At 46.4% G+C, this 26288-nt stretch overlaps 1 protein-coding gene across 1 annotated transcript in view; it reads left to right on the top strand.

Annotated features, from left to right (window-relative positions):
- The window catches only part of HCFC2 (host cell factor C2), a 245069-nt gene that overhangs the window by 122274 nt on the left and 96507 nt on the right, over positions 1-26288 (top strand). The window contains exon 9 of the mRNA XM_086919162.1: positions 17467-17534. Coding sequence (XP_086775288.1) covers positions 17467-17534 — 68 coding nt within the window. The remainder of the gene's footprint in view (positions 1-17466; positions 17535-26288) is intronic.

Genomic DNA, 26288 nt, shown 5'->3' with positions numbered 1-26288 from the left:
GCTTTGTTTGAATTCTTCCTCCTCGCGTTTTCTGGGCGTGCACCTTAGCCAACTTGCAGGTAGCGCTACCTGCAAGACGGCTAAGGTGCACGCCCGGAAAACACGAGGAGGAAGAATTCAAACAAAGCAAGAATTACCCCCGCTTCTTTGAAAAGCTTCGCCACATAAGCAAGTGCGAGCTGCTAAAAAAGATAACCAAAGGTTAGAAACCACCACCTTGATTAATACCGGGCGAGGACAAGGAAAACCGGCCTCTGCATAAGATCCTTCTATGAAGTATCCCAGCTTTTTAAGACAAAACATCTCACCAAACAAACCGGGTGAAGAAAATTGATACCCTCCAAGGACAAAGACTAGTCTGTGGAGAATCCCAGAAGTCAAGATCTCTGACAGGGTCACAACTCGCCAATTTCTTCTTAAAAAAGCAACTGACCAAACAGCTTTATTGGAGAGTTTTTAACTTACACACTGTCCTGAAGAAGGTGAAGATATATAATCACCGAAACGCCGCGTCCACAATTTGTGTTTTTGTAATAAATTTGACAAAAAACTTTTGTTTTATATGATAAATTTGTTGCTTTGAAAGAACCATTATTTTAAACTGTGAATTTTTTATGTTTGTGGAGCATAATGCCACAGTAACTGTTTTTAAAAAAAAATTATTTTTAATTGAACCTGCTCTAATAAATGGTATGAACAGAAAACAATAAAGAACTTCTTTTAATAAAAATAGTGTTTACATCCTCATTACCTCATGTTATAGTCAAAGAGAGGCAAAATGTTGTTTATTAAATGATTGTGAATTTGTTGATCCCTGAACAGCTTTAATACGTGTTTTGGCTCACCATAAACCCCTTCCTAAAGAACCCCCAGAGACAAATGTCTCTTCCTCTAGACCACACGAAAAGGGAACCTACTTTAAGGTTAAGAAAACCCCTTCCCTTTTCAATAAAGGGTTTCTCCTTCTGATTTGAAGTTACATGCACTGCATGCATTGTTTGTGGGCATAGCACACAGGGTGCGTGCCATGTCGTGTTTTCACATTTGTTTACACTATGTCACGCAGCCTGCAATGGCAGTCTGCATGAGTTTGGTGGTGGGTCCCTCAGGGGGACACAATACATGCAATAAGTGTGTATTACCTTGTTAAAAAGGGGCATTTTGCTACTGGAAGCAACTACCTAAAATGTGACACAAGAGGGCTTGTATGTAATGTAGGCTGATAGTGTGAGCCAGTGGAATTCCTGAATTATTGTTATCCAGTTGTTCTTTCAAATCCCTTTGAGTCGCGCAGCTATGTGGAGAATGCTTTTCAGGTGTGTCATGTGAATGTCTGGAAAGTTGGTAAGCAGGGTGTTGTCTCCCAGCTGGTCCACCACCAGATCATAGTTGCGTTAATCACTGGGCACAGGCTTGTGTTAAGTTGCTTTCATCTGACTTACCATAGGAAAGTGTGACACTTGCTGGTAACCACTATGTCGTTGAAATGACCTAAAGACCTGAAAGGGACAGATGTCTTAGGGGAAGGGCCCTAGAACTGGAGGAAAGAACCAAAGATTAAATAAAACCTATGGAGCAAGGACAAATAATTCAATGAGAAGATAAATGGAGCTTAATGGAAATGTAAATGTGTGTTGTATTTATATAGCAACTTCTACCTCATTCCGCTGTGGAACCCTTCCAGGCTTTCCTGTGAGATGCCCACTCCTGGGCACCCCCAAGGTGAAGCCAGGCATCCAAGCGCTGCTGGGGCCGTTGTGGAGATTAAGCAAGCTATTGCCCAGAGTCACAGAGTGGGACCCATGATTAGACTAGGCACCGAGGCGAGAATTATCAGGTCCAGGGAGATTGAGTCCAAGAGCCGCCGAGGCAGGAATTGAACCCTGGTCACAGGCCAGACCTCTGCATCAGGGTCTGCCGCTCTAACCATTGAGCTACGCTTCTCCACCTTAGAAGAAAGAATGAGTACAAAATAGGCTTGAAAAATAACTGACAAGGCTGTAGATACAAGATCCAACTAAAACAAGGAAAAGGCTGGAAAAGGTAACAAAGTACAGGCTGAAGGGGACAGGATTGTGGCAAACAAAACTTAACTCTGTTGCTTTGCACTAATTATCCAGTTTTGTGCCTGTTATACGTTTATACCATAGAAGCTCGAAATGATCCAGCATAGGATATGCAGTGGCAATATTACATTGGTTTATCTTACACTGGATGCCATTTGAGAATGGGGAGCTTGGTCATGCTAAATGCCCACCCTTGGTCACAGACAAACTGTGCTACGAAACAAGCTGCGAAATGGAAATCACACCACCACCATTCCAAGCAGGACCGTTCCTGATGAGGCCAAGACCAAACTGCCAATCCTGTATCATAGAGGGGCACACAGCCCAGTACAGAAGTAGTTTGGCCAGCCACCCTGAAGACGAAATTCTGACGAACAGGAGCATTGCTACCTCACCCTTCTACTAGGAAACCTGAGACACATAAGTATCCACCACCTAGAATGCCCACTCTGAGCCCCTGAATGTGCTGCACAAACATGACCTGGCTGTGCTCCTTGACTCCAACACAACACAAATGCAAGCTGAGGTGGGAATGCAACAGAATGCCTTTCTGAAGTCCAATTTTGGAAGCACATCTTCGTTGTTTGAAGGAATAGAAACTACTGTCAAGCAAGAGTCCTCTTAGTGATGGGGTAAACGTGAAAAGTGAGAGGCTTGTAGCAATCCATGAGATGAAGACATTCTTCCACTTGATTGAATTTTTTTTCACAGTTGATTAGAATAAATTCACTTTCCACAAACGTCAAGAAGTAGTTTTTCCACAAACGTCAAGAAGTAGTTTTTAGACATCCAGGCTTCAAGTTTTATTTTTTTTGTCATAACATAAGGTAGAGCTGCGTGCCACTTTTGCTTCGATGTTCTCCATGGTATTCTCACACTAAATTTCTACACAAGTAGGCCATTCTGGGACTCATAAAAATATAATATGTTACGGTCAAGACAGATTCAACTCTACTAGCACGTTACTTAGATTTGATCCAATTTCACTTGATTAATCAGGCATGGCGATTCCCCAGCGTAAGTCGGGCTATCCTTTTGATCCCTGCTCCCCCGCCCTTAATTGTGTTTTTGCATGCTATTGAATTGATCAACCTGTGGCGTAATCATGTTTTTAATTCCTCGCTTGCCTGAGGATTGGTTCCTAGAGGTTAGAAACAGAGGGGGTTCATTTCTGTACTGAGAACCTATGGCTGATCCGTAATTGACTTCATCCATCACAGTCGGGTTTCTGTTAACATCATAGTAGGAAAGCAGACTTTTTGGAAATTTCCCAAGAGGTTAAATTCCGCCTGAATCAGTGCCAGATGGTTGCCCTTATCCCGTTAAATCTGTTGGCGCTATAGCCACTGTTTCTCACCAGACTAGCTTACCTGTGTGTCGGTGGCACTGCACTTAATCAGTGGCTTCAGTCATTTGTAGGTCGAGCCTAGCCCAGCGGGCATGCGCTGCTCTATGGGGAGGCTTCTTATAAGCACTCCCAACTTCCTACAGACTTCTCCATGTGATTTTGTTCACACCCACAAATTTTATTGGCCATTGCGTGTGGCTTTCAAAAATGAAACACACAAATGGCCAAAGACAGGGTATGTCACGCCTTTTCTGTAAATGTTCTCTCCCATGGCCTATGGGTCTCGGGAGCGAGCGGAGGTGGCAGCGGCGCGCAGTGCGCCAGCTGCATTCCTGGATCAGGTTACTGATTAACCCCTTCCATGCTGATGACGGCCCCCGGCCGTCATGCATCTCGGTGGGCATGTGCTGATGACGGCTGGGGGTTGTCATGAACCCGCCCACTCTCTAAATCGCCCGCACAGCGTGGAAATTCGCCGCGCATGCAAGGGGTTAACCCAGCGCGGTCGCTGTCACTTTCACGACCGCTCTGGTTTTCAGTTCCATAAACAAATGTGGGGCTATCTTGGCATATTTGTACTCTGGCGCTGCCTCTGTGCCTTATGTACAGGTGTGAATTTTGAACACCCACTGCAGCGCCTTGATATCTAGCACAGATGCTAGCTCTGTGAACTTGGACTTATTTTGAAAATTCTCAGTTTGACACGTCAGAAGTCTTCGTATGGCTCTTGGCCTCCTGCGTAGTCCAGATACAGTTAAATTCAGTCACAGCCTCCTCCTGCCCATTATTTTGGAAGAGTGTGCTAGCTTCCGGTCAATGCGGGAATCCCCTTCAGGCTGTTTCACAGGCACAGCCACAAAACTGGTTTTCCATTCCGATCTGGAAACAAGAGCATCACAGCTCAGCCAGAGCAGACATTCAGGTGTTGCTGTGCATACATTCCTTGCAACTGACGTGTCAATGCCCTGCACTTAAATATAAAACCAATTCCTGGACTGCTCCAAATGGCACCCACTAAATTGCCATTTAATAAACGCTTGTTGAATATTTTCTAGATGCACTCATTTTTATGTGTTCAGTGTTAAATCGTTTGCTGAGCTATTCAGAAAACTTTGCAAAGATTTTCATTTATCACACCTGCATGAACGATTATCTTTGGCACCATTTATCGCGTGGATTCACACTTCATAGTAACAAAATGCTTCTCCCGAGGAGATACTTTGTAGAAAACGTTTTCACTCTTCTGCACTGTGATATTATGAGTGGAAATGTATTGCTGTATTATAGTCTTAATGCTGATAAGGTCCCAAAGGCGAGACTTATTGGCAATGCCAATGCTTGTTATTGGCTAGACAGCAGTCGTTATATTTAGAGCCATTTTGTTCAGCACCTATAGCAGTGTAACATGGCATCCCCCAGGGCTCCTCTTTGATTTGATTTGATTGATTTGATTTGTAGTTTTGTAAAGCGCGCGATTGCCCATGGGTGTCTTGGCGCTGGGTATACGCAGGAGACCAGATAGCTTCCAAGTTATGTATTTACCAGCCTGCGGAGAACAGCCAGGTTTTTATCTCTTTTCTAAATGAGAGCAGCCAGGGGCTGTTTTTGATTGCCGTTGGGAGCATATTCCATGTCTGAGCTGCATGCAGCAGAAAGCTACTCTCCCACCCCACCGGACCTGTTTAAATCTTGGCACCTCAATCAGTTTTTGATGACTGGATCTCAAGGTCCTACAGGGCTCATACCATTTCAGGTGAGTTCTCAAGAACTGGGTACCCATCCCGTGGAGGGCTTTGTAGGTCAGAAACAAGGGTTTGTATTTTACTCTTTTTCCTATTAGGAGTCAATGGAGAGGTCTCAGTCTATGAGCTTTTGGCTCATACCTGGGAATGTCAACACCAGTCTAGCTGCTGTATTCTGTAGACGTTGTAATGTTGCCAATGCTTGACCTGGATTCCAGCATAAAGAGGGTTTCCGTGATCCAGCCTCGACAAGGCCAGCGTAGTTACCACAGTTTTGCATGAATCCTGGGGGATCAACGGCAGAAGTTTCCTGATTATTTTCACAATGTACCAGATGGAAGAGGCTAATTTGTTAGTCTGTGTTTCATATGTCAGTTTAGAGTCCAGGAGTATTCCAAGGTTTCTTACCTTATTAACTGGGGATGTGCGCTGGCCCAGGCTATCAGTCCAGCAGTCCTGGGACCAGATTTGCATGTCTGTCCCCAATAGCAAGACTTTGCTTTTATCCCCATTAAATTTTAGGCAATTGCCCTGCATCCATTGGTTGATTTGTTCCATGCAGTTCTTAAATCTATCTGCTTTCTCTTTGACATTGTTTGCAATTGATACCACGATTTGGGTGTCGTCAGCATATGAGACTGGAAGGAAGCCGCAGTCCCTTATTATTGCTGCCAGGGGTGCCACGTACAGGTTAAATAGAGTGGGACTTAGTGATGACCCCTGGGGTACACCACATGGGGAGCTGAAAGATTTAGATTTCACCTCTCCCAACTCAACAGTGAACGTCCTGTTGGAAAGGTAGGAGGCCAGCAGAGTCAGCAGAGTTAGAGCCGACTCGTGCACTTCTGCTTCAGTAAGACGGCTGAGGAGAGTGTCGTGGTTTACCGTTTCAAAGGCCGCGGAGAGATCCAATAAGATCAAGGCAGCCTTTCCTCCGGCATCCAGTACACTCCTAAGTTCCTCCTTAGCCATCAGCAGGGCTGTTTCTCTCCCATGCCCTCCTCGGAAGCCAAATTGTGAGTGGTCTAGGACATTTGCCTCCCTGAGGAATTGGGACAACTGCCTATTCATTAATTTCTCCAGAACTTTGGCGGCAAACGGTATTCTTGCGATGGGTCTATAATTACCCGGTTCTTGTGGGTCTAGGGTAGGTTTCTTTAATAGCGACAAAACTGACGCTGTTTTCCATGCCTCAGGGAAGTGGCCGGTTTTAATTATTTCAGTGAAGAGCAGCCCTAATTGTTCACTCAATAGTTCGGGGAAAAGGTGCATCACCTTAGGTGGACAATGATCAGATGTGCCCCCAGATTTCGTTAACCTAACCACCTGGAGAATCTGTTTGGTTTAAGGTGACTGAAATTAGAATGAGTGATCTCTTATAGGTGTGAAATGTCGTAATTCGATTCAGTGTTGAGCAGCGTGTGAGTAGGGTTTACTGTCCTTTTGAAGGACTCCTATACCATGGAGACTATGTCTACAAAAAAACTGGCCCAGATTGTTGCAAAACTCTGAGCTTATTCCTGTTAAAGTGGAACTGTCAATTTTTGTTAATTTTTTAACTGTGGAGAAGAGTTTTTTGCATCCTCGATTTTTTGTGTGAAGTATTTACTTTTTCTGCTAATATTAGTTTCTTGTAGATGGCCAGCGATGTTTTGTAGTTCTCTCTTGGCCCTTGCACATAGTTCGACCTCCATTTTTTTTCTAACTTCCTGCAGAGTTGCTTTTGCAACTTTAGCACATTTGTGAATCATGGTTGGGAAGGAGTTTTCCTCCTTGAAGTGTTCTTTTTTTGAGGAACTGCTGCTTTTATGGCCGAATTGATCCAACTGGTTTGTGGCTACGTTATAGTCTTTGTCAAGTTCCGGGATTGACTTTGTTAGATGATCCTTTAAGATAGGGGAGTTAATTTTGGACCAATTAAGAGAAGAAATGTGCTTGTGAGGTGTTGCAGCTGCTGCTATAGTTTATCCTTCTTTTATAGCAAAAAATATTGCCTTATGGTCTGACCATAGCACAGATAAAATTTCTAATATTCTGATGTTCTTGTTGGATGTGAATATCCCATCGAGCTTGTGACCTGCCTTGTGGGTGATCTTCATTACGATCTGTTCCTTGGCTAGATTAGATAGTGCATCTGACAGTGTTGTTAAACTGGTGTCGGAGCTCTTTTCCAGATGCAAATTCAAGTCTTCCAGAACGGTGAAGTTTGAGTTCTTCACACTAGATTCAAGAAATAGGTTCAACAGTTGTATCAGAGGTGTTTTTACCCTAGGCGGTCTGTAAATCAGGAGACCCTTAAACGTATCATTATTGGAAATGTTTATTTGAAAGTGCAGCATCTCACAATCTGGATTACTGCCCTCATTTAAACCCTTGGTCCTTAAGTCATTTAGATGGATGATGGCCATTCCCCCCCCGCGTTTCCCCTTCCTGTCTGCCCTGATAATCGAGTATCCTTCAGGAATTGCTAGTGCTAGATCAATATCCGACGCCTCGTCTGCCCATGTCTCAGTAATGAGAAGAATGTTGAGATTTTGGGTCTCTATGAGTTCTGCTGTTTCAGAGTTATACTTGACTAGCGACCGCGTGTTGATTTACCCCGCCCTGATGGACTTAGTGATTGGCCTATTACTCTGGGTACATCGGGTATTCGGCCTCTCACTCTGGGTGGTATTCAAGGATAGGTGACATGTGGGCAGGATTTAGCTTCTATCTGCCATGGTAGTTTGGGGCAGGTTAATTTAGGACTGAGAGCAAGTAGCACATATCTGGAGTAGCCGATCTTTATTGGACCTGTCTCAAAATGTGTAGGGGTCATGGCCTTGGGCCCGGTCCAGTCGCGGACAGGCGCAGACGGGTTGCCTTTGGCATGCCTTTGACGCGCCAGCGGCGCGCGTCCGACCTGATATTGCCTTAAGTATGTAGATGAGCGTCAGTCGACTAGACCGCTCTGCGCCCACAGCGCTGGAAGTGCCCCCAGCACTTGCTGTGACGGTCCTGGGGTGTTTGGGGCAGAGCTATGCAGACTTACGTGGATCACATGTGCAAAGTGTGAGTGTCAGGTAAAAATACAGTAGAGCGTTTTAAGATTAGCGTTTTAAAAATGGTAATAGCAATCACCGTATTGAAGTAATGCAGCGTTTCGTCTTGGAAGAACTGTGTGGTCTCTAGAGGCGTACATTGTCCAACATATATTTATTTATTTCAATTTGTATAGCGCGTTATCACCCGGGGGTCTCTAAGCGCTTGTTCAGGGTAAACACCGGACATTACAGGACAGGCAACCAACTTACATCACGCCCCATGCTTCTTGAAAGAGCACCGTTTTTAGCATCCGACGAAACGGCAATAGATTAGACTCCTTGCGGAGGTGAGATTGCAATTTATTCCATGCTGCAGGAAGCATAGTCGAAAAAGCACGCCCGCCCAAAGTGGACAGGCGGAAACGTGGGCTGATCAAAAGAGTAGCCTCTGATGAGCGTAACGCCCTACCAGGAGTGTAGCAAGACAGTCGGGCTTTAATATAACTGGGCGCATTGCCATATACTGTCTTGTGTGAAATACACAGACCTTTAAACATTGCTCTCTGTCTGATAGGGAGCCAATGTAGTTGCCGCAGGAGGGGCGAAGCATGCGTACTCCTGGGCTTCTTAAAGATCAATCTGGCTGCATCGTTCATAACTGTTTGCATTCTTGAAAGTTGTTGCTGGGGAAGCCCTACATAAAGAGCGTTACCGTAATCCAGCCGTCCTAAGATCATAGGGGACACCGCGCTCCTCAAAGTAGAGAAAGACAACAGTTGGGAGATTTTCCGAAGTTGCCTAAGAAGGCCGACACATGTGCCCACCACTGAAGACACTTGCTTCTTCATAGACAGATTGCCATCAATGTGGATGCCCAGACTTTTCACCACGACTGCCGGTACTGGAGTCCTGCCCAACTCCTTGGGCCAGAAACGATCGTTCCAAGGGTTGCCAGAGATGGTAATAGGCAGCACCTCGGTTTTATCTGGATTAATCTTCAAGGAGTTGTCGGACATCCAGTTAATCGTGTATTTTAAGATGTTGTGCAGCCTGGCTTGCGCTCCTGGCGAATCCTCAATTTGAATGACAATCTGTGTGTCGTCGGCATAGTTGTATATCTGACATTCCATCTGATTAAGAGCTGAAATCAGTGGCTGCAAATAAATATTAAATAGGAGCGGTGAGAGAGCGGAACCTTGCGGAACTCCACAGGTAATAGCCGCTGCAGTTGATACTAGGTCTGACAACTGAACCCTCTGCGATCTCTCCTGCAGGAATGAAGTTAGCCAGCCTAGTGCGGTCCCCCGGATGCCCAGATCTCTCAAACGCATCAGCAATTGACTATGACACACCGTGTCAAATGCCGCAGAGAGGTCAAGCAGGACCAGGGCACCGGGGATCTTTTTGTCTGCTCTGCATCTTAATTCATCCAAAATGGACAGCATCACCAACTCCGTGCTGTGATGTACCCGGAAGCCAGCCTGATTCAGCTCTAACAGATCATTTGTCTCCAGATGTTTCAAGAGGTGCGTCAGAACATGCTGCTCCAAAACCTTAGCTAAAAAAGGTAGGTGGGAAATAGGCCTAAAGTTCTTTAAATTTTTGACATCCGCCCCAGGCTTCTTAAGCAGCAGAATCAGACGGGCCTCTTTGAGAGTGGTCGTGACCTGTCCAGTCTCCAGTGACCTGTTTAGAAGAGTAAGAACATCCTCCTCTATCCCTGAAATAGCAAGCTTGAAAACCCTGGGAGGGCAGGGATCCACCTGGGAGCCTGACTTCACTCTCCCCACTAAGCTAGCTAGCATCTCCTTCGTAATCAAGGGCAATGTGTTCAGGGAATGAAGGACCTTAGGGATAACTGGCATAATTTGTAATGGACAGTCTAGGATTGGGGTGCGAGAGATTTCTATCAAGAGATCTTCAATTGTGCTCGTTAAGAAATCCTGGAAATTCTGACAGTCCTCCTGTGAGAACTCAGGCCTCTGCTCTTTGTTCTTCCTCAGTTCCGTGAGCACCTTAAAAATTTCTTTCTGCGGATCTCGAGCTGTCGCAATTCTGGTCTCAAAGAACTCCGATTTTCGAGCCAGGATGTCCTTTTTAGGTCTCGCCTGTCGATGCGCATGCGCATCGAGCAAGCGAGACTATGGGGGCTTATCCACTCTTTATCCACTGCAAGGAATCGTGGCGACCACTGCAAGGAATCGTGGCGATTCCTTGCAGTGCCCGTGACTTTTAAGCTCAATGCGCATGCGCATTGAGCTTAAAAGCGCGTGCACGTCCGTCTTGTATTACCCGCTCCGCCCCCTCCCCTTCCCGCCGTGTCGCATTTCTCCTCCCCCCTCCCCTCTCTTCCCTCCGTCTTGTTTGTTTATTTTAACTGCACCGCCCCCTCCCCTTCCCGCCGTGTCGCATTTCTCCTCCCCCCTCCCCTCTCTTTCCTCCGTCTTGTTTGTTTATTTTACCCGCTCCGCCCCCTCCCCTGCCCGCCGTGTCGCATTTTTTTTTATTCGAAGCCTAGTGTTTGAGCTGCTTCTCCTCCTCACCGGACTGGAGTCCAAGAGCACTTGCTGCTGGTCCGGGCTGGCCATCGGCCCTCTTTAAGGGGACGGAGAGGGCAAGGATGTGTTTTATAAAACCCTGGCAGCCTCTACAATGACGTGTAAGGCAACCCCCTATTTACATACCCATATAATAAAAGGCAATCTATTAAACCAGCTGCTGTGTCTGCAACGTCATTTCAATGAGTAGTAATAACATGGCACTGCCGTGTCTATTGCTGTCTGGTTTGCTGTGAGAAACAATGCACTGTGTTCTCGAATACAATAACGTCCGTGGACGAACTAAATAAAATGTACGTATGTGAGAGGTAGCATACACTTCCAGAGCCCTGCATACCCTTTTATGTTTCACGCTGTGGGCGACTCTTCCTTACGGATGTCTGTTTTTAGCGCTGTGAGGGCTTTTATTCATTTAAATTCAGGCGCAGCCTTATTTTTCCATGCTCTATTTCACGAGCCCCACAGAAAAAAATATTTGTTTTTACCCTAGAAAAGTGAAGAATTTGTTTTTGTATCAATATTCATTGGCTGCAACTGCTAGAATCTGTCACACGCTTGTAAACGCACCCTAAACGTAAGTTTGATTTTAAAATATTAATTTGAAGTGCACTTTACCAAGTAGACTTATAACTCGCAAAGATATGGGTAGCAAAGAACTCGCACAGTGCAGTTCGTTCAGCTGTTTTGTAACTGAACAATTCTTGCCCCCTTTTGTTTGGAAAAAAAAAGTTTAGAATACAGTTATCTCGCACCGTCTTTAACTGAGTTCTTGCATTGCCTTACTTCTGGGGCACTTTAAAATAGAATTAATGGATGACTCCCAGGGTAGAAACTATATTCATTTTGCCTTCTGGTTTGATGAGCATTCTTTGCAGAGATGGCGTACTTACTCCTGCCTAGCGCCAATGTGACATGTCTGGGAGCACTATTTCGAATTACTGATTCGATTCCCTCTGTTCCAACCCAGCCTCACCTCCTTCGGAGGGCCCAACAAGTAGGGTTGAGTTTGACATAGTAAGGGGCCTTGTAAAGCTCCAGTACGCTTTATAGAAATATAATCTTCGCAGGGCCTGATACACTTTCTCTGACTGTCGCAACTATTCACCCATTTATCTACGCCCGCTGCATACTTCCTGTAAGACAACTGGAGTTCAGTTTTCGAGTGAATGCTGGGCTCACATTGGCAGGTGATCTTCCTCACTCTCACTCATCCTCACTCACCGTCAACCCCTCACCCTCACTCACCCTCACCCTCACCCTCACTCACCCTCAACCCCTCACCCTCACTCACCCTCAACCCCTCACCCTCAACCCCTCACTCACCCTCACTCTCACTCATCCTCACTCAACCACCCTCAACCTCACTCACCCTCAACCCCTCACACTCACTCACCCTCAACCCCTCACCCTCACTCACTCACCCTCAACCCCTCACCCTCAAACCCTCACCCTCACTCACCCACCCTCAACCCCTCACCCTCACTCACCCTCAACCCCTCACCCTCACTCACTCACCCTCACTCACCCTCAACCCCTCCCCCTCGACCCCTCCCCCTCAACCCCTCACCCTCACTCACCCTCCCTCACCCTCAACCCCTCACCCTCAAACCCTCACTCACCCTCAACCCCTCACCCTCAACCCCTCACTCACCCTCAACCCCTCACCCTCACTCACCCTCACTCACCCTCAACCCCTCACCCTCACTCACTCACCCTCAACCCCTCACCCCCTCACTCACCCTCACTCTCACTCAGCCTCAACTACTCCCCCTCACCCTCACTCACCCAAAACCCCTCACCCTCACTCACCCTCACCCTCACTCACCCTCAACACCTCACTCACCCTCACCCTCACTCACCTTCACTCACCCTCAACACCTCACCCTCAACCTCAACCCCTCACCCTCACTCACCCTCACTCACCCTCACTCACCCTCACTCACCCTCACTCACCCTCACTCACCCTCAACCCCTCACCCTCACTCACCCTCACTCACCCTCACCCTCACTCACCCTCACTCACCCTCACCCTCACTCACCCTCACCCTCACACAGTGCAATAGTTCTCAGACCATTTCAGTTAGAGCTTTTAGAAATGTTTATGGCTTTTTTTATTTGTAATACTTTAGCATTGGCTACAGGAAACAAAAATGCTAAACATTTACAAAAAAACCCATAAACAATTCTAAAAGCACTAACTCTAATGGTGCGAGACCTATTGCATTTCCAATGCTTGTTATAAAGAGCAAGCCTCTGCACATATAAGCTCTGTGCATTCATGTTATAGTCCCTCCGCCAGGCTCTCTCCGCTTTCCGTAGAGCCCGATTCCTGATCCTCAGCGTGTCATTGTACCAGGGTGCCCCTGCCCCTTTGTCCACCATTTTCACCTTTCTAGCCGGCGCAACGGCTACAATGGCCTTCTTTAATTTGTCAGCTAACTTCTGACAAATAACCTCTGTGTTATCCTCAATTATATTTAATGAGGTGGAATTTAGTAGATTACCAACCAACTCTTCCTCATTAATGTTATTCCACTTCCTCACCCTGGGTTTTCCTCCACATTTATGGGCCACCCTCTGACCCCTAATTAAATAATGATCAGACCAGGCACACGGCATAGTAACTACCGGACTTAGTACTGGGTCCGTCGTCCACACCAAATCTAAAGTGTGGCCTTTGTCCTGCGTAGGACCTACTACTTGTTGCACCATACCTAGGGCCGTTAGAGCCTCCTCTAGATGGCTAGCCTGCCCCTCTTTGGGGGATATCTCCCAATGGAAGTTGAAATCTCCCATAACCGTCAAATTCTTATAACGAGATCAGCAAAAAGATCCATAATTTCTGGTGCAGCCCAGGGGGGCGGTACACCAATAAGATAACCAAGCAGTCAGTGCCCACCTCAAATTTCACTCCTAAGACATCTGCGCCACCTATACTTTCAGCACAGACTCTTTCTGCCCTCCATCGACTATTGTGGAGGAGAGCAACCCCACCTCCTCTCTTTGTGCCTACACGATTTTAACAGATAGCCATAAAATTAGGAGGGAGGGAAGCCACCACATCTGGTGTAGAGAATTCCTCAAGCCACGTTTCCGTGACCCCCAGAATATCAACCTCCCCATCCTGTAATAGCGACATTTTTTCCAAATTGTGCTTCTGTAATGAACGAGTGTTTAAAAGACCATCATTCAGATCCATATCTACATTCATTTTTCCCCTCCCCCCGAAGGTTTAAGCAGCCCTTCCTGCCGTAACAGTGTTAAGCATTCCTGGCTTAGCTGCGGGTTACCTTGATGTAGCTTCATCAGTGCAGATCTACTATACCTAATAACTGGGCCAGGGGTTGTGGCCCCTGGTCCCGTTTGGTTGCGGATGGGCGCAGATGGGCTTCTCTCTGGCTCGCCTCCGGCGCGCCCGCTGCGCGCTAGCATGAGGCAGGTTTAAATAGGCGCCTTAGGTGGCCGTCTGACAGCTAGAATGCTGCCCCAAGATGGCGCCCGCCAGGAGTCCCAACTATCCCCAAGATGGCGTCCAAGAAATGATCGTGAATATGATCCCTTTAGCACACATCTGGCAGCAGAGTAATTTATATGCCGACGACACCCAGCTTATCTTCTAATGTGAGAAACAGGTGCTAGGTGAGCAATGCCTTCTTGAGGTAGTTAACTGGATGAGCAGGAACTGTTTAAAGTCTAATGCTTCCAAAACGGAGATCCTGCTCTTCTGTTGCTCTGCTTATGCACGGTCCAGTGACTGGTGGCTGAAAGAGTTGGGGCCTCCTCTTGCCCCCCACCCCCACTGCAATGGCAAGACATTTAGGTGTAAAATTAATAATGCCCTCTCCTTCAAATCTCCATTGTGGCAGAAGACGCCGGAGCATGTCCCTGTATAGCTGCGGCAAACTTTTGTGCATGCAGCCATTACATCGCGATTGGCTTATGCCAAAGCATTTTACTTGTGCCTTCCTGTTTAACTGCTTAATCGGCTTCAAACGGTGCATAATGAAGCAGCTAGGCTGATTTTCGATTATGCTAAAGTTCAATCTATTTGTTCCCAGCTGAAAGTACTCCATTGTCTTCCTATCAATAAGCAAATCACATTGAAAGCCCTGCTTATTGCATTCTTGACTTTCCACATGAAGACTCCTGATTATTTCTGCAATAATCTCAGGAAATATTTCCTAGTCCGTACTTTAAGCTCAGAGCATGCTTTTCTGTTAATATGCCTGCGATATAATCTAAAAAAAGCGGATGCTCTTTTACTGTTTTAGCTTCTGAGGCCTGGAATGAGCTACCCTTGGCATTTAGGCGTCTGGAGAATGAAAGGTTTTTCAAGTCGCATGAGAAAACGTAGCTTTTCGACAAGGACTAATTTCCTTAGTGTTTCTGACTCCAGTTTTGTGCTCTAGCGGCGGAACACCTGTTGGCAGCTGTGCGCTTTATAAATGTTTTTTGATTGCATGATAAACATATGATATGCTATGATTATTTCAAGACAAATCTGCCATGACTGGGAACATTTCAGTCAAAACTGCAAAGGCAATGCCCCCTATTTAAATGGAAAGGTAATATTGCACCTGCTAAACATCAACTCTCTTCTGGTGCAGGTGGGTTCAAGATGATTTCATAAATGCTGACGTTTCTCCAGGTGCCACTTCTGTACCCCAATAACACTGCACTCAGAATGAGGACCTCAAAGAGGTTCCTACTATTGGAGATGAGGATCGGATGGCTTTCTTGGTTGCTGACGAGTTCAGGTTTCTATCACAAAGGAGCAGTGTTAATCTTTTTGGGAGTATGTTGGTGTTTTAAAGTTGGTGAAGGTGGACATGTGCCTATTTTCCAGCAAAAGCAGTAACTGGTTGAGGTTAGACTGGTATCCTCTCACTCTCACCCAACCTTTACCAGTTCTGTTGGGTTAAGAGGAATATTCTGAATAAAAGTGCAGCTTGAGTGATTGATGTGTGCTTTTCCACAAGAATTGCAAAAGACTTTGAAAGATCTGCCTTTTTCTCATTTTCTCATTGAGAGTCTTGAAATACTGTGGAATATGGTAACTCGTGATGTCAAGGGCATAGTTCAAGCCTTAGCGAGTCTCCTACATTTATGTTGCTCTTGTTATAGCATTACTGACCGCTGAGGTAGTTGTTAACAGTGGTCATTGGCCTTGGTCCTCTCGTGGGCATAAGGCAGCTCTGTTAGATGACACTTCTCAAGCCTATCCAGTAGGTCACATTTTCTTTTTTTTAAAACATTCTTTTTTATTTAAACAATTAACACATAAAACAACACCTTACAGACAACATCGAACATCATTATCGCAATCTGCAATGCTCGATATTCAAGATTTATCTACAGTCGGGGTGACAATATACAACAATATATCAATCAGGTGACATTCAATCCATGCCCATAATTGGTAGAACTCTCGGCGGCTCACAAATGTCCCCCCAGTAAGGGTTCCATTTTTGCTTAGAAAGTCAAATTTTTATTAGCGACTGATTGCGGTCTCAGTAAACAGATTGACATATTCTTAGACAGTCCAGTAAAAGCTTCTTGATTAGGATAGCAGGTGGCCTGGAGTTAAAGTTCTTGACGTAGGGATCACCTGCGGTTCTTATGAGTGATTAGTTTCCCTGAGTGGACATTCAATTATTGTTGTAGGTCGATTGCATTAAAAGTTAAATCTAGTGCGTAATGGCATCTTGCCGTTACTTTGGAAAAGTGAAGGTGGGAATACATGATCACACCTAGTTCAACTGCAGGAGTAGTAGAATTCACAATTCCATGGCTAGGCCAGGGTGGGTGGTCTGGTCTATGACAGTGAAATGAAAGGGTACCCACTTGTGTATGAGTGAGAGTGAATAAGCAGAATGTTCTAAATAAGGAGAAGCCCCGCCACTGCAAGCCTAGCAAGGTCGGTAAATTGTGTAGGAATTATAGCAGGTTGGAAGATAAGGTCTGGCATTTAGGTTAGGGGGACATGTCCTATACAGTGTTCTTATTGGAATTGTGAGTGGTGCTGCACCCGAAGCTTTGAATACTAGTTGCGTTACTGGAAGTGTGGCAAATACTTGCTGGAGTTTGAATACTTTTCTGGGGCTTGGTCTGAGGTATTACCATATGAAGGTTGCTTTAGATAAGCGAATTGAAATATTTTAGCCTTCTTGTATTTTTTAAAATATATATTATGAGCCATGGTTTATTTGACTGACAGAAAATGCATTGGGCCGATATGGACTTACATCCAAGTCTCGAATTTATGTATTTATTTAATATTTAAGCTTATTAAGCGCGACAACTACCCAAAAAGGGTTTCCCGGCGCTAGACAGGCAAGATACTTGGGAGTCACCAATTCAACAAGTACTAGAGATTATTGATTAAAAGGCAGGTCTTAACGGCTCTGCGAAAACGGACATAGTTGGTTTCCATACGGATATATCGAAAGTATAGTTACAGCATTGACTTCTCTGCCATAGATCACATAACACTTCTTTCAAGCTAACAGGATGCCCTATTTAGAATTGCACCTAGGTCTTCTAAATTCTTTCAATATTTCCCATAATTAAAGGCCTCTTTCATTGGTTCACAGGGGTTTTCAGCAAATCGGAAGGTAATTATGCTGATTTTATGATCCTAGCTAAGATAAGTCCAGATTTCAAAATGCTGTTTGTTTGCAAGATATTTACTTAAGCAATGCTATTTCAATGTCTAACTTTGTTTTTTAGCTGATGATTACATGCTATCTGGAAATAAGGGCTGCATTTCCGAAGAGAAGAACGCTGTTCATTTATCGGTAAGAGCATGGCCACTGTTGCATTTAAAATATGCAAATATAAACTTCAGAAACAATAGAAGTGCATTAACAGTTTAAGCAAAAAAAGAAAGAAAACTTTGAAAAATTTGTGAAATGTTTAAACATATTCAAAATTATCCAAACTATAGAATCTCTTCGAAAACAACAAGAGGGTCAGGAAAAGTACATTAAAAAAAGGAAAATGGGATAAGCGGATATCACCACACCCTCCTGTACATTCATTTGAAATACACGAACAGCCCTTTACACTACTTTTGTTTTTTGTCGCAATAGAGGACACAGTAAGAAGCTGTTTTTCCATAGACATTTTTTTTTTTGTGGAAAATCTTTATTTGGAATCATAAAATTACATTTGCGAGCCTACAACCACACGGGCCGGCCGTTGCCAAAACAGCATGGTATTATACAGTTACACAGCACTTCAGCCAGCAACCCGGGGGTCCGGCGGCGGATGAACGCAGACATCATGAAAATTTACGTTAAAACGCAGGATAAATGAAGTTTTTTTTTCTTTTTTGTTAATGTATAAACAGAAATGAAAAGAAAACTGAAAACCATAAGAAGAGGCAAAACTGGAAATTTATATGAGGGGCCCCTTCCGGGAGGGGGAGAGTCGCATCTGGAAAATTGTATGCAAATCAGTAAATTAAGGAATGAAAAGGAGGGGGTTAGGGGGTGAAGAGAGCAAGCAAGCATGGTAGCAACGAAACTCAACATGGCAGAAGGAATGTCAGGCTATGGGGATTGCAGCGTCTCCGGGGTATCTACAAGAGGTGGAGTACAGATCTCTCCCCGATATTGGTTCCACTGGTGCCATATTCTGCCCCACTTCCTGGGCCTACCACGTGCAACATACACTGTTTTTTCCCGAAACATGCACCAGTCCATGTTCTCTGTCCAGGTTGAGACCCTAGGCGCCCTCTGGGACCCCCATAGCTGCGCAATATCCCTTTTGGCCAACATATTACCCAGAGTGACCCATTGTGTCTGCGCCACATTGTAATCATTAGGTTCCCACACATTCAGCAAACACCGTCTAGCCTCAGGCAACAACGCAACTCCCGTAACTTCATTCATGACAGCATGCACACGGTTCCAAAACGTTACGACTTCGGGACACTCCCATAGAATGTGGAGAAAGGTACCCATCATACCACACCCTCGCTTACACAACCCATCCACCGAAAAACCCATACGCAACAGTTGGGGGCCTGTCATGTAGATGCGGTGTAAGATCTTTAATTGCACCAGTCGAAGACGGGCCGGAATATCGCAACCTCCTTGGGAGAGGATATCGCAGCCTGCCAATCCTCATCATCCAGCTCCAATCCATCGCCGGTCCAAGCCTCTCGTAGTTGCAGAAGGAGATCCGTTCGATCATTAATGAGTTTTTTATATATCAGGGAAATGGTGCTATCCGGGACGTGCCCATCAAGCACTCTATCTTCAAGAGGGGAAGATTCCGGGATTAAGGTTCCGGTCGGGAAGACCGAACCAATCGCGTGCCGGATCTGCATGTATCGGAAATACTCCCTATCGTTTAGCGCGTATTCAATTTTCAGTTCTTCGAAAGTCTTTATCCTGTTCTTGGCCCACAGATCCCCCAACCTTACTGATACCAATGAGGTCCCACTTATCGAAGCCCTTGGTGGTCCATAGACTGCCTAGTTTCTCGGCGACATAGAGCGGGGTCGCTCGGGTCAATTTGTCCGACCAACCCATAGCTGCATTTACACTATGCCAGATCCGCACCGCAACTCCGGTGGGCCTCATTAATGTCCGATCAATCGATTTGGAGTATAGTGCCATGTTGTAATCCCCTCCCGGGAGCTGCCATTTGTCCATCTTGAATGCTGGGTTGGACGCAGGGCCATACATGGCATGATTGATCGCACTCAATTGGGAAGCCTAATAATAACGTTTGATGTCCGGCAACGCAATGCCCCCGTCATACCAGGGCAGTGTTAACTTTGCTAAAGCAATGCGGGGGCGCCCGCCCCATAGTAGCCGCCTCTGAAGGCATTCAATCTCACGAAAATAACTGGTAGGCACGATGTCGAGTGTGTTTTGAAGGGCGTATAGGGATCTAGGTAGGGACATCATCTTGAATAGGGCAGCCCTTCCGACCAGAGATAAAGGCAATCCACACCAGGCCGCTACGTCAGATTTTAGCCGAGAAGCTGAGGGAGCAAATTGTTCTGATATCGAACCGCTGGGTCAAGCGAGACATATATCCCCAAGTATTTAAAGCCGGTATGCGATATTTGTATCGGGCAGTTACGCGGCACGAGAGGTACCTCGCCCGTAAGCGAGTAAACACAGGATTTAGCCCAGTTGATCACCAGGCCGGAATTCTTCCCGAAGGAGCAAAGGACATCGAACAGGACCCCCAACGACTTCCAGGGGGAAGTGAGATACAAGAGGAAATCGTCCGCATATAAAGATATGCGGTCCTCGAAGTCGGGGGTCCATCTAATGCCCTTAAGCGATGGTTCCCATCGCAGCCATGCCGCAAGGGGTTCCAAGGCGAGCGCAAACAGTAGCGGAGACAAGGTGCATCCCTGCCGCTTGCCTCTCCCGAGAGGAAAGGACTCCGATACCCTACCATTGACCACCACCTGGGCCAGCGGATTCTCATAGAGGAGTTTAACCCAACCGATGAACCCTGGGCCGAACCCGAACTTCGCAAGGGACGCCCATAGATACGGCCATTCCACGGTGTCGAAGGCCATAGTGGCATCTAAGGATACCAAAATGGCCGGTTCACGCAACGTTTCCGCCCTCGTGAGGACGCCATGAAGACGACTTAAATTCAGTGCGGTGTTACGAGTAGGAATGAATCCAGACTGATCCGGGTGTATTAGGTCCCCAATCACTTTAATTAATCGATTTGCTAAGATTTTTGCCAGGATCTTAGGTTCGGCATTCAAGAGTGATATAGGTCTGTAAGACGCACACAGATCTCGGGGTTTCCCCTCTTTATGGATCACAACAATGGAGGCCAGTCTCTGGTCTCGGGGGAGTGACCCAACCTCGCGCGACTCCTGAAACATCGTGCGGAGATACGGCGCCATTTTGTCGGGACATAGCTTGTATAGTTCGATGGGGATGCCGTTAGGGCCTGTGGCTTTTCCCAAGCGGATGGAGCGAATAGCAAGCGCTATTTCATCGTTGGAAAATTCCGCCTCCATAAGCTCTCTATCAGAATCAGACAAGCTAGGCAATGTGATGTCTCTGAGCAATAGATGCGAGTCCTCTTCAGGCCTGTCTGAGACCGGCGCGTACACCGTTTGAAAGTGACATGCAAAGCCCTCCACTATCTCAATCGGATCAACCACACGCACACCATCTGCTCTTTCAACAACTGGCACAACTCGGCTCAATCTTTCCTTTTTGTCCAGCCATGCGATCAACTTCCCCGCTTTATCACCCACATCATACAGTCGTCCCTGTTGCTCGCGACTCATGGCCTTGGCGGCATCTGTCACCAAGGCTCTGTAGTCGAACTGCTTGTGGTGCAAGACATGTAATTTATCCTTCGTAACCTCAGATTCCAGTTCTGCCTCCAGGGTAGTGATTTCAGACTCCAGACGCGCAACCTCCTCATTCTTACGCCTTTTAGCACAGGCAATCAACGACATTGTCTGGCCTCGAATCACAGTCTTAAAAGCCTCCCACAGCGATATAGATGAGGACACTGACCCCCACATTTTCAACAAAGTAGTAATCTATAGTCTTGACAACACCCGCCCGGGTTTCAGGGTTTCGGAGATACCAGGGATTGATCGGGGCGACCCGACCCCCGGCTCCCAGCTGGATATCAATGAGAAGCCATAGTGGGGAGTGTTCCGAAATGCCTCTGGCCAAGTGTCGGACCTCTCTCACCGATGCGGCCTGTGCCGCTGGCATGAGGACTTAATCGAGCCTCGCGAGGCTCCCATGTGCACCCGAGTGGAAGGTATATTGGACCTGTCCGGGATATAACATTCTCCAACAGTCAACAAAACCCAGCGTCTCCAGTAAACTGCCAAGCCAGGTTTGCGCTCTTGTAAGATCCCTGGGGGGGGTAACGATCTTCTCTACCACAAACAACAGAATTGAAGTCTCCACCCACAATTAAGATCCCTTCGGGGAGCCCCAAGACCATCTTTCCCAAGTTAGCAAATGTCGTGGTTTGTAGACCGGGTGGAACATACACAAATAGCAGTGAAATCGTTTTCCTCTCCCATCTACCAGTAATAGTGGCATACCGTCCCCTATCGTCTAGGATGGTATCGTCAACTTCCAAGGGGAGGGAGTTCCTGACAAGAACACCAGTCCCTCTCGATCCGGAGGTGAACCCCGAGTGTGCGATCAGCCGATAACCACGCCTATTCATTGCGTGACATGTGTTCTCCAGTATTAGGGGTGTCTTTCATAGATTCACATGCCTGAATCATTCCCCGTCGTCGTAGTGGGAGTCCCACGGTATATATAAAAGCAATAAAATGCCATAATACATATAGCAAATATCAGAAATACCCAACCAGGAAGTAAAGTAGCACCAGCTACAGTAGAAAAAACCTTCACAATCGTGACTATCCTAGTCATTATGCCTTAGTCCAAACTGCAGCCAATCAGGCGACAGCACCCACCAGAATGTTCTCCCCAGAGGCTCAGGCTCTCAGATTTTCTACCGCACGTCGTGTGAAGGGAGTCTCCCTGAGCTCTGCTCAGTTTTTCTTCTAGATCAGTTAGTTTCTTCAAGTTTTACAGATGTCTTCTTCAAGTCCAGCACACCTCAAGGAGCTGTTTGCCCAGATCAACACTATGATTCGGAAGGGAGCAATAGAAAGGGTACCTCATCATCAGAAAGGAAAAGGCTTCTACTCAAGATTTTTCCTTATTCGCAAGAAGTCGGGGGAATGGCGTCCCATCCTCGACCTGCGTGCCCTAAACAAATTTCTCAAAAAGCTATCATTCAGGATGCTGACACTTCAAGAAATCCTCCAATTTCTTTCGGCGGGAGAATATATGGCAACGCTCGACCTTCAGGATGCATACTTCCACGTACCAATTTTTCCCAGGCACCGGAAGTATCTAAGGTTCAGAGTGGCTGGCAGGGACTTCCAGTTCAAAGTTCTCCCATTTGGACTGCGCTCAGCCCCCAAAGTGTTTACGAAGATACTGGCCCCGGTGGCAGCCCATCTTCGGTTGCAATCGATACAGATATATCCATATCTAGACGATTGCCTTATCAAGGCCAGTTCTTTCGACATGGTGCAAGCTCACATTCAAACAACTCTGTCACTGATGCAAAGCCTGGGTTTCTCAGTGAACTTCGAGAAATCGCACCTCACGCCAGCAAGGAAAAAGACTTTCTTGGGAGCGACACTGGACACCAAGCTCGCCCAAGTATTTATCTCAAAGGAAAGACAGGAAAAGATACTACGGTTGGCTGCGGCACTGTTATTAAAAAGGTGCGTTTCAGTGCGCATGTTCAAGTCCTTCATCGAGATGATTTCTTCCTGTATTCTTCTCACCCCCAACTGTCGTCTTCGGATGAGGCCCTTGCAAGAGGAGCTCAGTCGCCAGTGGATTCAGGTGTCGGGGTCCTTCGAGGATATCATGCAAATAACGCCTCGAATGCGAGAAGCGATACAATGGTGGAGCCAACGATCCAACATACAAGTGGGATGCTCTTTCCTCACGGAAGTGCCCAGGTTCATAGTAACGACGGACGCTTCGATGACAGGCTGGGGTGCACACCTCCAAGCCATGACGGTCAGCGGAAAATGGAACAAGATCCAAATGAGATGGCACATAAACAGGCTAGAATTGCACGCCATCTTTCTAGCCCTGAAGTCCTTTCAAGCGACCCTAGAAGGCGCCACAGTTTTGATTCGGACAGACAACACCACCTGCATGCATTATCTAAACAAGCAGGGAGGCACGAGATCAGCCCGGTTGTCGCAGCAAGCACAAGAGATTTGGAGTTGGGCCCTGACTCACAATATCCATCTGTCAGCGGTCCATGTCCCGGGAATCGCAAATGTGTTAGCGGACTCTCTCAGCAGGTCCACGGGCTGCACTCACGAGTGGGAATTACATCAACCATCTCTAAACCGCATCTTTCAGATATGGGGGCATCCGGATCTGGACTTGTTTGCGACACACCAGAACCGGAAATGCCCATACTTTGCAAGTTGGGTTCCCCACAAGGACTCGTGCGGGGATGCCCTTTCGCTGAATTTGAATCAAATATTCGCATACGCTTTTCCACCGATACCTCTGATCCCGAAAGTCATCAAGAAGATGAAGAAGCAGCCATGCCGGTTGATACTGATTGCTCCACGATGGCCCCGGCAATACTGGTTCACCGAGCTACTCCTTCTCTCGGAATGCAACCCTATCCAACTTCCTCGCATTCCGAATCTTCTCTCCACCCAGCAGGGCAGGGTGTACCATCCGGACCCGAAATCGCTGAAATTGTCAGATTGGCTCCTCAGCACATGGAATTTGCACACTTAAACATTCCACAGGATTGCCAGGAGGTACTGGCGAAGGCCAGAGCTCCATCCACGATCAAGACCTACAAACTTAAGTGGAAGCGTTTCTGTGCATGGTGCCAATCTAATGGTCTTCATCCCATTCATGCCAAACCAGAGCAAATCCTTCCTTTCTTTTTGCATTTGGCCAGATTGGGTTTGGCACATTCTACTCTTAAAGTCTTCCTGGCTGCCATTTCTAGATTTCGTCAAGATGGATCAAATTCTTTGTTTTCTGTGCGGATCATAAAACAATTTTTCAAAGGATTGTTTCGTATGTTTCCGCCTGTACGGAAACCTCCTCCTGCATGGCATCTGAATGTCGTACTAACTCAGCTCATGCGTCACCCTTTCGAGCCGATCCATAAGGTGGACCTGAAATTTTTGACATGGAAAGTATCATTGTTACTAGCCTTAACATCTGCTAGAAGGGTTAGCGATATTCAGGCATTTACATTTAAAGCGCCTTTCATCCAATTCACCACGGACTCAGTAGTGCTGCGTACTAATCCAACGTACATGCCAAAAGTGCCTTTGGATTTTCATCTGAATGAGCTGGTTGTCCTAAAGACATTCTTTCCAACCCCACAGTCTCCAGCTGAAAGAGCACTACATTCGTTAAACATTAAAAGATGTCTTAAGTTTTACTTATCAAGAACCTCTGCCATCCGCAAGACAGACCAACTGTTCGTGGCTTATGGGCGGCAGCGCCAGGACTGTGCAGTTTCAAAACAGACCATTGCTAGATGGGTCTCCTCTACGATTGGACTTTGTCATCAGCAGGCCGGTAGACCCTTACAGGCCTTGCCAAGAGCACATTCTACAAGGGCGGTTAGCTCTTCCACTGCCCTTTTTGCTGGTGTGCCTCTTCGACAGATCTGCAGAGCTGCTACATGGTCTAGCAGACACACCTTTACTAGACACTACTGTCTAGATTCAGCAGACGACGCAGATGCTTCGGTTGGAAGAGCAGTGCTGCGCAATCTTTTCAAATAAGGTGAGCCTCTGTTCCACCTCCTCCTCTATGCTCTTTAGACGTTATTCAGATGTTGATGATTATTATTATTCTTTTATACTGTTATTTATGTATACATATATATATATATATGTGTGGATGTATATATAATTTTGATACTCTGAGGTCTATGAGCATTATGTTAGGAGTACTGCTTACTATTCTGATTCAGGCATGTGAATCTATGAAAGACACCCCTAATACTGGAGAAGAACAATAGTTACTTACCTGTAAACAGGTGGTTCTCCAGTATTGGTGTCTTTCATAGATTCACATGCAACCCGCCCGCCTCCCCCCAGAGACTCACTCAGGCATTATGGGGTTTCACTCCTGTGCGAGAAAATCTGAGAGCCTGAGCCTCTGGGGAGAACATTCTGGTGGGTGCTGTCGCCTGATTGGCTGCAGTTTGGACTAAGACATAATGACTAGGATAGTCACGATTGTGAAGGTTTTTTCTACTGTAGCTGGTGCTACTTTACTTCCTGGTTGGGTATTTATGATATTTGCTATATGTATTATGGCATTTTATTGCTTTTATATATACCGTGGGACTCCCACTCCGACGACGGGGAATGATTCAGGCATGCGAATCTATGAAAGACACCAATACTGGAGAACCACCTGTTTACAGGTAAGTAACTATTGTTCTTCCCCAGTAGGTGCATTGCCTGTAATAACACAACATCGGGAGAAAGGCGTTTCAAGTACTGCAGTACTATACCCCGCTTTATCCTGTCTCCCACGCCATTGACATTCCAACTTAATACTCTCAACCCCCTACCCCCATCCCCAGAACGCTGGCGGAATCCCCCAAACAGTGAGAAGGACACAAAAGTCAAATTGTACAATGATATGTAGCCTCTGTAGCAAAACAAAAAGAAGAAAGAAGAACCCCCCCAAACTCCCCCCAAAAAAACAGAGCCCACATCCCCCCTCCCTGCACCCCTGCGTTAATCCAAAAAACCACCCTAACTGCAGTGTGCCTGTTGCCCTACCCCAAGTCTAATCTACAAGAAGAAAGAGGAACACCCCGGGAGGAGGAAGAGTCCCAGTCACCCGCCGCCTCTGGCTGTATAATCATTATATTTACATTAACCCAAAATTTCAACGAACCAATGCTGCAATGTCCATGAATTGCACACGCCGATCCCGCTCACTCCTACTGTTCCATCGGGCCACCTTCCGCACCAC

The sequence above is a fragment of the Lissotriton vulgaris genome, chromosome 1_1, assembly GCF_964263255.1.
Source record: "Lissotriton vulgaris chromosome 1_1, aLisVul1.2, whole genome shotgun sequence".
NCBI classification, from domain to species: Eukaryota; Metazoa; Chordata; class Amphibia; order Caudata; family Salamandridae; genus Lissotriton; species Lissotriton vulgaris.
The sequence above is the reverse complement of the archived record's forward strand: the minus strand, read 5'-3'. Positions and strand labels throughout refer to the sequence as shown.